Source organism: Tinamus guttatus, unplaced genomic scaffold (genome assembly GCF_059628265.1).
Source record: "Tinamus guttatus ecotype Peru unplaced genomic scaffold, ASM5962826v1 Tinamus_guttatus_pri_ptg000060l, whole genome shotgun sequence".
NCBI classification, from domain to species: Eukaryota; Metazoa; Chordata; class Aves; order Tinamiformes; family Tinamidae; genus Tinamus; species Tinamus guttatus.
This window is the reverse complement of record NW_028288594.1, coordinates 4,324,319-4,336,396: the sequence shown is the minus strand read 5'-3', so window position 1 is coordinate 4,336,396 and position 12,078 is coordinate 4,324,319. Positions and strand designations below refer to the sequence as shown.

Here is a 12,078-nt window from a genome sequence, read left to right as displayed (position 1 = left end):
GCACAGCTGTTTGGCCTCTGTGGGCTTTGTATTGGATTGTATATTGTAGAGTACCTGGGGTGTTCTAGAGTGTTTCAGTATCTAGAGAAGGCTGCTAAAGAAATACTTCAGCTCTGCGCTGAAACAGAAGCCTTTATGTTTGTGAATGAGGCAATTGAATAGGGTTAGTGAGGGCAGATGAGAGCAGCCTTGTAAAAGGAGCCAGCTGAATAGGCAATTCATGAAATGTTAAAGATTACAAAACTGCAAGGTTATTTATGTGCCCGCTTCTCAGGCCAATTCCACCACTGCAGGAAGCCCTTGTTAAGAATGGTATCATCGTGACAAAAGATTTATTCCTGGCAATTAGATAGGAGTTCAAATTCTATGGTTAAACTTTGGAAAGGACAAGATAATTTTATTACTGACTGTGCTTCTAGTTATTCTGAGGATGATGCAATTAAATCTCATGCTTCTCGGTATCAGCTCTGCTTCCTCAGGTTTAGTTTGTAGCTCCTATGAATTGCCTCATTCAATTAGACAATGGGGATGTGGCATTAGAGGCAGCTTGACTTATTTGTTTGATTTCAGAAAACTCTACTTCCTTCAATTCTGGAAGGACTTCTTGCTCTTGGAGGGAATCCAAGAGGCCTCTGTGATAGCTTTGTAAAAAAAAAAAAAAAAAAAAAAAAAAAAAGTGTGTATATATATATATATATGTATGGCCTTTATGGCACCCATTGTTTCAGGGATTTTGCAGGGAATCACTGCAAATCAATTTTTGTGTTACTAACTTTGTAAGACAATCTGTTCCCTTTGTGGGATAGGTCTTTGCATTTTTCAGAAATGATCCCAACCTGTGAAATGACCACAGGTTTCTGAATGCTTTGAATCAGAAAATAGGATGCCTGGGCTTCAGCTTCACTGTCTTCAAAATCTTAGCCTTTGCCCGACAGATAAAGGCTTGCATATCAGTGTCAGTAAGCAGCTTTGCACCTAGCCTGCACTATTCCTTTGGGTTTCTGAGCAACAGTTATTTCCAGCAGCATTTATTCTCATTTAAGATTTCCTTCTCTGAAAATAAACCCTGCTATATGGGAGTGTATGAAGGTAGCAATAGGCATCAGGAACTCTCTTGGCACACATTTGCAGAACTTCATGGGCGATTTGCAAAGCATTCTTATAGCACTGCTCTTCCTATGTCAGCTCCTGTTCTCAAACATGGAGAGCCACCTTGTAGTTTGACCACATGTCAGTCCAAAGCTTATCTTTGTCATCCTCCTGAAAATGTCCCTGAAAAGCTGTTCTTGCCTTTTCCTCTGGTGGGCATATGCATTGTGGTATAGTCTGGCCGATGAGCTTTGGGCCGGCTTCCAGATTGGAGTTCAGTGGTTGGCCCTTGGAGCTGCATAGCAAACTGTCCCTTGTCACCAGTGCTTCAGCTGGCGCCCATCTTTTCTGAAACAGCAGGAAGAATCTTCTGTTACTGCAAGTGCAGAAGCACCAGAAACTGAGAACAACTATAGTTTCTTAGTGCTTGGTGTGGAATTACCCCAATGACCACAAGATAAGCATCAGACAAAATCACTGAGACAAAGGACTGCCTCCTATTGCCATCTTAGCAGTGTATTGCATGTCCTATTTCCTTTCCTCAGGCATGGTAGAGCCTAACACCCACAAATCCCTTTTCAGTCCTGGGAAGGCCACCCTTAGCTACCTTTCTTCTCCTGTGCCTCAGGGAATTGAAACTTGCTTTTCATGTCTTCGTTCTGTTTGTTCTTGACTGGCAGGGAAGGGATAAACTGGGAAGCCATTGACTGGATGGATAATGCAGAGTGCCTGGACCTCATTGAGAAGGTGAGTTCTTAGCTGGGACAATTTTCAGGAATCACAGCAGCGGCTGCTGATGGTCTTGGGGACTTTCCTTAGGTCTCCTAGTGATAAGAACAGGTAGTTTCCTGATAGACCCTCTTCCCATTCTGAGCTGGCCAGAGTGGAGCTGTTCTAGCCTTACTCCTTGCTTGAGAAAGCAGATCCCTGCTTGTTGCTGGGGATAAGCTTAGGGAGCATGACAACATTTTAGATAAGGAGTAGGGTTTGAATAGAGCCTTAATGTGTTGTTTTGTTATTATTTTAATAAACAAGCTCTCCTTATGTTCTCATTGTATTTATGAGTGTGTTGGCTGACCTGCTTTCAGTTTGAGTTTTGTTGGGTATAACTAACAGGTTATTGCTCAATGTGTTGTCCAAATTTCTAATTCTTGGCTAGTTGCTGTGTAGTTAGAGCTTTTGCTGACTGTAAGAAGCCTGTCTCTTGTTTGGCTGTAGAAACTGGGTCTACTGGCTTTGGTGAATGAAGAGAGTCGATTCCCCAAAGGCACAGACAACACCCTTCTGGAAAAACTTCACAGCCAGCATATGGTAAGTAAGAAAATAACCCAGCAGGCAAATGATCAGTATGTTAGCCCCATCAGCATTTCAAAGCTGAAAATGAAGGGTTTGTTGATGTGAAATATGTGCTTTGAGCAGGAAATGTAAAATGCCCCAGGCCCAAGGCTGCACTGAACAAAGGTAATACGTGAAGAAACCTGCACATACTCTCTTGCACACACAAAGAGGGAGCCTATATGCCCTGGACTGCAGGTCGGAGAGGTCTGGGTGTGCAGCCTGGGCAGAAGGTGAGGTGCTGGCAATGGGCACAGGGGCAGCAGGCAGTGCCACGGGCGCAGGATGCCTTTCTCCTGCCAGCTGACTCACGGGAAGCAGTGCAGAGCTCACCAAATCTGTCTCCCGGGGCTGGGGACAGTCCTTGCCTCATGATTTTTATTGAAAGCTCTGTAATTGTTTCTAATTAATGAAAGTCTTGCCTCGTCTTTCTTGTATTCTGGACATGGGACTTGAAGGCTTTTTTTTTTTAATGGATCGCAAAGTTATCCTGGGGACACAGAAACCTCAATGAGATCACTGTAATAGTCCTGAGCTGTCTGTTACAGCCTGCACTCTATTCCTCTAAATAGTAAACAGTATGAAAACAGAGCAACTTAAGCCCTATAGAAGGCACTTGTGGAATCATTTACTATTTTAGTAGTAAGTTTCCTAGTCACTTAAACTTTCATCCAAGCCTGAGATGAAAACATATGAATTCGTATCCTTTATTAGATATTTTTTTCTTTTTACAGCTGGTACAGGTGCAGATATTCTCATTTTTTATACGAGTAAATTACTCTAGTAATAATACTGAGTGCGAAGAGGGTACAGTGGCAATGACTTCTGGTGGGCTACTTAAGCATAGTTTTGAGGAAATACTTGCCTTAGGCTTAAACTGATGTTTAAGCCCACTATGGTTTTCTCTTGTGTTACAGATTGAGGTAAATGAAGATCCCTGATTTACCTTTTAATTGCAGTCAATATTTGTATGTTTTTAATATATCACTTGTGTATTTTCTTTCTGGACTGTCTCAACCCCTTTAGTTTGTCTCTAGATGAAGAATTTTCAAAGCTCCTCTTTATTTATGCTGTTTATCTCTGAACTCCTCTAGGTCTTTTCTCTGTTCTTTTCTGAGATAAATAATCAAACCAGAGTGCAGTTCCCTTGGTAAGAAGGTACCTGTGGTTTACTGTACAGCAGCATGAGAATGTCAGTGTTATTTTTGCATTCCTGTATGCCCCACAACATTCTGGCTGCTATTTTTGGTGATACCTATGCATTGAGTAGCTTTTTCATTAAACTGTTCATAGTGTCACCTCCGTCTGCTTTGAGGAGATAGCAGTTAATGTTGAACCCCAAGATCATATGAGAGAGAGGAAGAGTGCAGGGAGGAAAGACAACGTAGACAGTGTGCTAGTGTTCACTGGTTTTGAAAGAGAAAATGTTCTTGGTACCAGCTGAAGTCTTTGGTGCAGGCTGGAACAGCACTAGAAGGCATGCTCTTGCTGTCCAGCCTGAAGGACCTCATAGCAGAATGGGCCCCCTCTTTGCTATGTTTTCTGTGGATTGCAAAAGACATAAGCAAAAATAAAACAAAAGATCTACCATGTCTGGAGAAGCCAGGCGACGGTACCAGAAATGCTGTAGGCATAAATGAAACACATGGGCTTGTGAGGGAGGAAGAGGAGAGATGGAGGCATGGCAGAGATGGTAACAGCTGCGTTTGGAGAGAAAATGAGGAAAGCTCATGTCTGGAACAAGATGACTTGCCTGGAAAAAGCGAAGAGCAAGGAAATGGGGAGGGAAAAGAAAAAGTTTAATTTTTAGTAACACTGACAAATTGTCAGGGTCATTCACTCCCCACTGCTAAGAGATCTTGAAGATGAAACACTATTGTGTAACGTCATACTTAAAATCTTCTCATTACCTGTGTCTGAGAAAGTGGGAAATGATATTAAGAAAGTTTCCAGGAAATTAAGCCTGATGGCACTATTAAGCAAATTAGTAAAACCTATAATAAACTAGACAGAATAAGTGGGCAGCTGAAAAAAATACCGTCCACATAAAGACCAATGTGACTTTAGAAGAGAATGTGCTGCCTTAGAGACCTTTTGCTTCCTTTGAAGGAGTCAAGAATCACTGGCTGAGGTGATGTGGTTAATCACTTTTGATATATCCTTCCACCAAAGTCTTTTAGCACAACAGGCAGCCCCACGATGAAAGAAAAGGTCCTTGCAGGCATAAATAACTGGATAGCAAACAGGGAACAGACACTGCAGTAAATGGACAGTTATCTCAATGGTGTGAGACTTGTAAGGGTCTGTGTGCCCAACACAAGCAGGCAGGTGGCAGTTTTGTGATTATACATTATGCTAGCTGGAAGGGAAAGGCTAGACTGTGAGGGGCTTTAGGAGACTGAGTGGGTTGTAAAATGATGGTGAAAATCAGCGCAGATAAATGTAAAATGGCGCACCTGAATGTCCCAGGTTTGTATTCAAAATTATTGACCCTGAGCTGACTGCTGCAATTCAGGAGGAAGGCCCAGGGGTAATGACAGGTAGCTCTACAGAGACATCAGTGCAGTGCTCAGCACTAGTCAAAACTCTAAATCAAAGACTGAGAATTCCTAGGAAGCAAAAAGTATTGATCTATCACCATATGGATCATATATCAGCATGGATCAACGGCACTTCTATCACGGTATACAGCACTGAGCCCTTCCAAGTGAATAGGGGTTATATGAGACAAGGGAGAAAAGATCGCACACCTGAGACAGCTGCAGTGAAAGGGATAACGTCACTGGACAGACCCTGCAGCCTGGAAGGGAGACGGCTTGGTGGGATATATGGGTTTAAAAATCACACATAGCCTGGAGAGGGCACATGGTGCTCGTGACAGCCGAGCTCCAAAGCAACTGTGGTTCCCTGTGCAGTGAGGGAGCTCCCTGCCAAGGGACCCTCTGAATGTGAGAAGTTTGCGCTGGTTTAAGGCGACACTGGACAAGTATTTGGAAGAATGACCCATTTGGGGTTACTAGCTAGGCATACCTCAGGAAAATAATCAGAGCTTGAGAGACTGTTAGGAGAAAAGCATCGTGCACTTGCCTTGTTTTTCCCCTCCTCTACCCCTACTGGAGGCTGAATGGATCCTTGGTCTGACCTCATATGGCTGTTTATACATAGCCAAGGGTCTTCGTACACAGCAAAGACAAATGAGAGAAAATAAAGCATCTGCTAAGAGAAAGAAAAGTGAATGTGGAAAAAGGGGAAGAATGGTACAGACAAAGTACAGGGGGGAGAAAGGTACAAAGCTTAGAGGAAGACAGGCAGGAGTTTGGTATGATTCTTTGACAAAGAAAAGATGCGTAGGCATTCTGCAAAGCTGCCATCTTCCCTGCATCCTGACCCTGTGCCTGCACCACATGGTTTGTGTGGATCCCAGTCTCCTCAGGTGTCAGACATGTAAGAATTAACATTTCATCCATGGCATGCCTGCCCAGCCTTGATTCTGCAAGCCTTTGCTCACATGAGAAATGCCTCGAAGGACTGGGTTTTTCCATCTTACTGAAAAAATATGTTTGCAGGTAACTGGAGCACCTGTGATCACACACTGCAAACAACTGAGGTCCTTGTCCATCCCAGCTTTCTCATAGTCACAGCAAAGTTCCTGACTGACCTATTAGTTCTGACCTGGCATTTTAAGAAGCCTTTTTTTCTTTCTTTCTTTCTTTCATTTCAGAGCAACCAATACTATGTGAAGCCTCGAGTAACAGATCATCAGTTTGGGATAAGGCATTATGCTGGAGAGGTAGGTGTTCATGGTGTATGTGTGAGATGCTTGGGCTTGTGATCCTAATGTAATTGGGAAGCCAAAATCAAGGCATATCTCTGAGCTGTGTATTGTGATCTCTGTGCTCCATACCAGAGCACAGGGGATGTAATGGGCCCAAGATGGCATGGCATGTGTCTAACTACATTCTGCTGCTTGGAATTTGCTTAAGGTTTCTCAGGAAACTTTGGTTTGAGGAAGAAACACCTCCTTATTTTGTTATTAATGTTCTCTTTCTTGGCCACTCGCAAATAAATGAAATCCAACATAAAATTAACAAGGAAGATTTCACTTTTGGAGAGGAGGGAAGAAGGCTACATGCCCAGTTCAGAAAGGAAAAGGGCTCCTAGCCTTCAGGGTTAAATGCTGCTAGGATTAAATGCTGCTTTCTGCTGTGGAAGGCTATGGAGCAGATGGGGGTGTATCGAGGGAAAGCACCAAGGCACCAGCGAAGGGTAGTCTCCTTCTGGAATCTCTTCTGATGAGCGTTAGCAGTGGGGAGGTCAGGGCACCGGGTGGCACAATTAGTACTTTCTAAAGTGAGTAGTTGAGTAGCGCAGACCTTGCAGATGGTTTGCCCACCTGCACCCCAGGCAAGTCTGTGCAGCTGTTTCACTTGGCTCCTGTTTTTGATTTTTTTCCTGAAATTCATGGGTAAAAAAATGCTTTCCTGTTAATGAATGCTGAGCTCTAGAGCCCTTTTCTTGACCCCAAAAGCTAGGATCTTGGCACATGCCTGCAGCACTCGAGTGTAGCTCTGCTGGGGGTCTTGTACATTGGCATGTTAATGTGGATGTGCTTGTGGCTTGTACTGCTCAGTTCCAGCTGCTCTGTCTCTTTTACAGGTACTCTATGATGTGAGAGGCTTTCTGGAGAAAAACAGGGACACCTTTCGAGATGATATTTTAAACATGCTAAAAGACAGCAGGCAAGTTTCTCTTACGCTTGTGAGGAAGCCAGGACAGACTAAGCCATATTCATGTAATAACCAGACCAGGAAAAGCAGCTGTTTGGTCCGAGCATCGGTTCTTTTCTCTGTGCTTGAGGTTCTGTCAAAGGAAAGGAGAGCTGCAGGAGTTAGTGGAGGCACAGATGAATAGCTTAGTAGTCTTGTTGTCACAATTTTGAAAAGATCTATGAAAGCATGACAGAAAGCACTACAGGCAACACTGGTTCTCTCCCTCCTGTCTTCCCCCTTTCCTTTTCTTCTTCATCCTGCTTCCCTGTCCCAACAATGGCAAATTTGTCTGTGAGTCAAGGCTCTTTGCCATGCTGTCAAATGCCTGCCTTTGTACAGAGGCTGCTTATTTTCCATATTTTCAATGCGCAACCTGTTTGTGTAGTGGAGAGCTGCCATGATGTGCCTTATCCTAATCCTGAGCCAGACTGAGCCCTCGCTATGGGCATTTTCCACAGTCTTTAACCCCAATGCTGCAAAGTGATCCTAGAGAAATGAGCTGAGCTTGATCTTCAGCAATGTCTGGAAGATGGAAGTGGGGCCTAACAGGAGGAGAAAGGTGCTAATTGATGCAGTGGATCCCATAAGTTTCTAAACAGTGGCTGCACCATATGCATCATGCGCCATGGTGCATGTATTGCATTTGGACCCCAGGCTGAGAAGACTGTTTCAGTGTGGCACAGCAGGAGCAAACGTGGGGTGTTTCACACTGGGATGGGTGATAATTAAGAACGAGAGTCATCTTCTCTCAATTCCTGGGTGTCCTTCAACTTCTTTAATTCCTTTCCTCACCCTTAGGCTGGACTTCATCTATGATCTTTTTGAGAGAGTCTGCAGCCGTTGCAGCGAAGAGACGCTGAAGATGGGCACCCAGCGGCGCAGACCGACTGTCAGTTCCCAGTTCAGGGTAGGACGTTTTCCAAGAGAGCAGCAGGCTGCTGGGAGGAGCAGATGGGTAAAGCGAGGCCTGTGGCCAAGAGGAGTCATTCATTCTCATTTCTTGTCCAGCACTGAAAATGTGCAGGAATTTTGTAGAGCTAAAAAAAGACAGTGCCTCTGCCCCAAGGATTTCTGACTGGAGTAAAATGCAAGATGTTGAGAATGAGCAGGGTGGCAGAGGAAAAGAATAGCAAAAATATTTTGCTAAATGTGTAAGGCTCTTGGGGTTTTCTGAGCCTTTGTGTTGGTTAGGAGTTCAGCTAAGTGTACGTGTCGTTCAGTCCCCATCTTTTACAGGCATAGCGACAGGAGACTTCATAGGGCAAACCCCGCAGGTGGGAGTCTTGTTCCCAAGCCTGTCTGCAGACTTCTGTTAGGTTCAGACACTTAGTTTCCCATGTCTAAAGTTTGAAAGACTTGTAACAGTAATTCAAATTGGCAATACAGCTTGGAGAATAAAGATGGTCATGTACATGTAATGTTATTACAGTGAAGTAACTATGGGGGTAAGTTTTGGACAGGAAGGGATCTTTCCTGAGTTACTGAGGGCAGGCTCTCTGTGTTACAATTTAAAATCCACAATATTATGTGTAGATGAATCTATCTCATTTTTAAAAACATTTTTAAAAACAAGTTAAATTGTTGAAGGAAGAGGTTATCATATACTCCTTGTTTCAGCTGCTGAGAAACACTTTTCAGGCATGAAATGTCTTTTCATTATTTTTAATTTAGCATCTTTTTGTACTGTTACTTGAAGAAGAAAATGGGATAAGATGGATTTTGGTAGGCAGGATCAAAAGAAGATATCAGGAATGGGAGAGCTACATGAAGATCCTATTTCATCAAGTGCATTCCCTGTTCCCTTCTATAGTGGCTGATCCCTTGGGTTTTGTTTTGCTGTTTTTCAGGATTCATTGCATTCCCTGATGGCCACACTTAGTACTTCCAACCCATTCTTTATCCGCTGCATCAAACCAAATACAGAAAAGGCAAGTCTTTCTTCCAGAAAGATGCGTGCGTGCAACATAGACCCCGTGAGCACTCACTTGCACGAACTGCAGGATGCCTCTGCGGGGATCCAAACTGGGGATAAGTGCAGCTCCCCCTCCCCTTTTCCTTCTGGTCATTTTATGGTTGTGGAAGAAATGCTGCCTCCTCTTTGTAATCAGATGAAAAGGCTGTATGCTATGTCCCCAGCCCCATCTCTCTATGTACTGACAGAGCCTGGGTGCTGAGCCAGACTTTGCAGAGGCAGCAGGTCTGGGAAAAGGGGTGACTGTTCCAGTTTACGGTGCATGCAGACAGTTTGCTCTGGAACGCAGGACCGGTGTGATAGGAAGCGTCTCCTGCAGATCCTTGGCTCTGAGACGGGAGAGGTGGCTGCTTAATAAGCAAGTCAGGGTGCTTGGAGACAACCTGGCCTGAAAACAAGTCTCCTGTGAGCCACGGCAGGAGGATACACTGCTAACTAGACTGGGTGGGGAGCTAGGAAGAGATCATTTTCCTTGTGTATTTTGAAACCGTGTATAACATAGGCAGAGGAAAGCCTGCCGGGGGCTCTATGCCAGAAAAGAAATCTGCAGTTTATCTCCAGTTTTGGCAGTAGAAGGCCAAGAGGGTCTTCTGCATGACTGCAGAGAGACTGGAGCCAGGCTTCTGCCTTTTGTATGTGTTAGCATATTGAATCATTGCTCTGCTGCTGTGATCCAAATGACAACAGTCTGCAGACTGCTTTTTCCAGACTCTGCCCATGTCCAATTCATCCCTTATCCTGCATGAGGCAGTTTTGTGAGTTTGCTTTTCCCCTAGAGCCAAACTCCCCCTTTGTCAAATGAGATGTCCAAATGTGCTGGGTTGACTTTCTACAGGTAAATGGATGTAGAACCTGTAATGGTGTCTGCTCAGATAAGCAGTTGTCATTCCATAGTAATGCCAAGACTAGTGCTTATTCCATCTCTCTTCTGGTCTATTTTTGAATCCTTGCACAGGCACCAAATCTCTTCAATCCAGATGTGGTTCTGAATCAGCTCCGATACTCAGGGATGCTGGAGACAGTGAAAGTTCGAAGAGCAGGTTTCCCTATACGGCGTCTTTTCCAGGACTTTCTCAGCAGGTAATTGCTGTTGTTGCATCACATGCTGTACCGGCCCCAAGCTATACAGTTTTATATGTTTACTCTCTCTGTAACTGCTGCTACTGATATGGATCATCTGTGGGATGTTTTTCTAACCATGTCCTTATTGCCCATATCACACATTGATCTGGGTGTCCTTTGGGGGGCTGCTTGCCTTTAGAATAAGAATGGAAAAATAGACAAGCAGTCCATTATTTTTCTAGCCTTGTTACAGATTTGCTTGTGAGATTTTGAAAAAGTCATTGCACTGTGTTTGTACTTAAAGTGTGGGTAGAAGTCCAGGACTTCATTGCAGCTAGTACTCATGAGACAGAAGTGGTTACCACATTCAAAACATCTTGATAGAGACCTTTTCTGTGACAGATCTGTGTTTTCCCTGTATGTCATCCTGGGCTTCCTGCTGGAATAGTTTTTCTGCATTTGATTCAACACTTTAAAAAATATTAAAAAAAAAAAACATAGAAACTGTACAGCTCTGAAATTTATCGCAGTACTTTAGAACCTGCTTTGCAGAGGGAGACTTCACAAAAGGGCTCTAGCTAGGCAGTCCTTCAGAAAGAAAGCTGGTCATACTATATAAAAGGAAAATAGTGTGGTAAAACCTTTTAATCTGGCAGACTGATGCAAATTTTAATGGGAAATATAGTTGATGATTAACGCTAGAGAAGGAGATTACTTTTTAATTATCTGCATCAAAAGGATTCTTAAAGTTTATGGCTAAAAGGGACCATTGACCATCAGTTTCTTTGCATCTAGGAGTATTATATGCTACCCCTACACTGAACAAGATAACTTGTATCTGATGCTAGCATATGTTTCAGAAGTTGTTCTTCACCAAAAAATGGTGATGAATTTGTATTTTATTGCTGGGTTTACAACAGTAATTGTCAATGTGTTAGGAACAAATGAAGCTTGGGGGATAGAGGTTTCCAAATTGGAAGGTAGACTGAAGAAAGGCAGTCCCAGATGGGATCCGTCTCTGAGGAGGAGGAAGGACTGATGGAAGCAGGGTAACTCGTACCATGTTAAACGATGAAGAGGGTCCTTTCATGCATAATCTCATGACATTTTATTTGCCTCTTAGGTACAAGATGCTTGTGAAGGGGCTGAATGCCTCAGACAACAGCAAAGCTGTATGTGCAGGCCTTCTGCAGACCTATGACAGCAGCAAGAAACAGTGGCAGTTGGGTAAAACCAAGGTACTTCATCAGCGTGGGGCAGGGTAGATGAGGAATGGCTCCCTCCCTGCTGCAAGGGGATGCAACTGCATATGGGAGGTTCAAGTCAGTAGAAGTGGCAAAGCGGTGATGACCCAGTCAATGCTTTGGACTAGACCGCTGACCTGTAGCATCTCAAATGTTTCCAATATTATGTACCTGAAGCCTTTTGTCTAAAATGTTTCTTGTTGACCAATGCAGATCACTTTTTTGTTTGATGTGATTTTAAAAGAAAGGAGAGGAGGAAGTTTGAGAGACATCACAAGCGCCTACAGTTAGCTGTGGCCTCTTCTGTCAAACATTTCACTGTACTTGGCTAACTGAAGTTCTTTTAGGAGCCAGTGAGTTGCTGTTTGGTAGATGGGTGACTGTGACTGGGTAGCTAGATGGCCGGATGTGTGACAGCTTTCTGCTGTGGATGCTTAGCTGATGGTGTGTGCAGTAAGCATAGATATTTGCCTTCATTTTCTATGACAAGGTATCCAAATGTTTCTCCTCATTGCATAACTCAGGTTTTGTTTCTGTACTGGCAAATGTTTAACATTTATCTTTTCTACCCCCTTTTTTTCACTCAGCTGGAAGTGTGCCATAATCT

The 12,078-nt window shown here is 43.6% G+C and overlaps 1 protein-coding gene across 1 annotated transcript in view; it reads left to right on the top strand.

Annotated features, from left to right (window-relative positions):
- The window catches only part of LOC104566030 (unconventional myosin-X-like), an 87,515-nt gene that overhangs the window by 40,306 nt on the left and 35,131 nt on the right, over positions 1-12,078 (top strand). The window contains exons 14-21 of the mRNA XM_088540360.1: positions 1,770-1,836; positions 2,308-2,400; positions 6,146-6,214; positions 7,081-7,163; positions 7,992-8,100; positions 9,041-9,121; positions 10,121-10,245; positions 11,351-11,465. Of these exons, the coding sequence (XP_088396486.1) occupies positions 1,770-1,836; positions 2,308-2,400; positions 6,146-6,214; positions 7,081-7,163; positions 7,992-8,100; positions 9,041-9,121; positions 10,121-10,245; positions 11,351-11,465 (742 nt within the window). The remainder of the gene's footprint in view (positions 1-1,769; positions 1,837-2,307; positions 2,401-6,145; positions 6,215-7,080; positions 7,164-7,991; positions 8,101-9,040; positions 9,122-10,120; positions 10,246-11,350; positions 11,466-12,078) is intronic.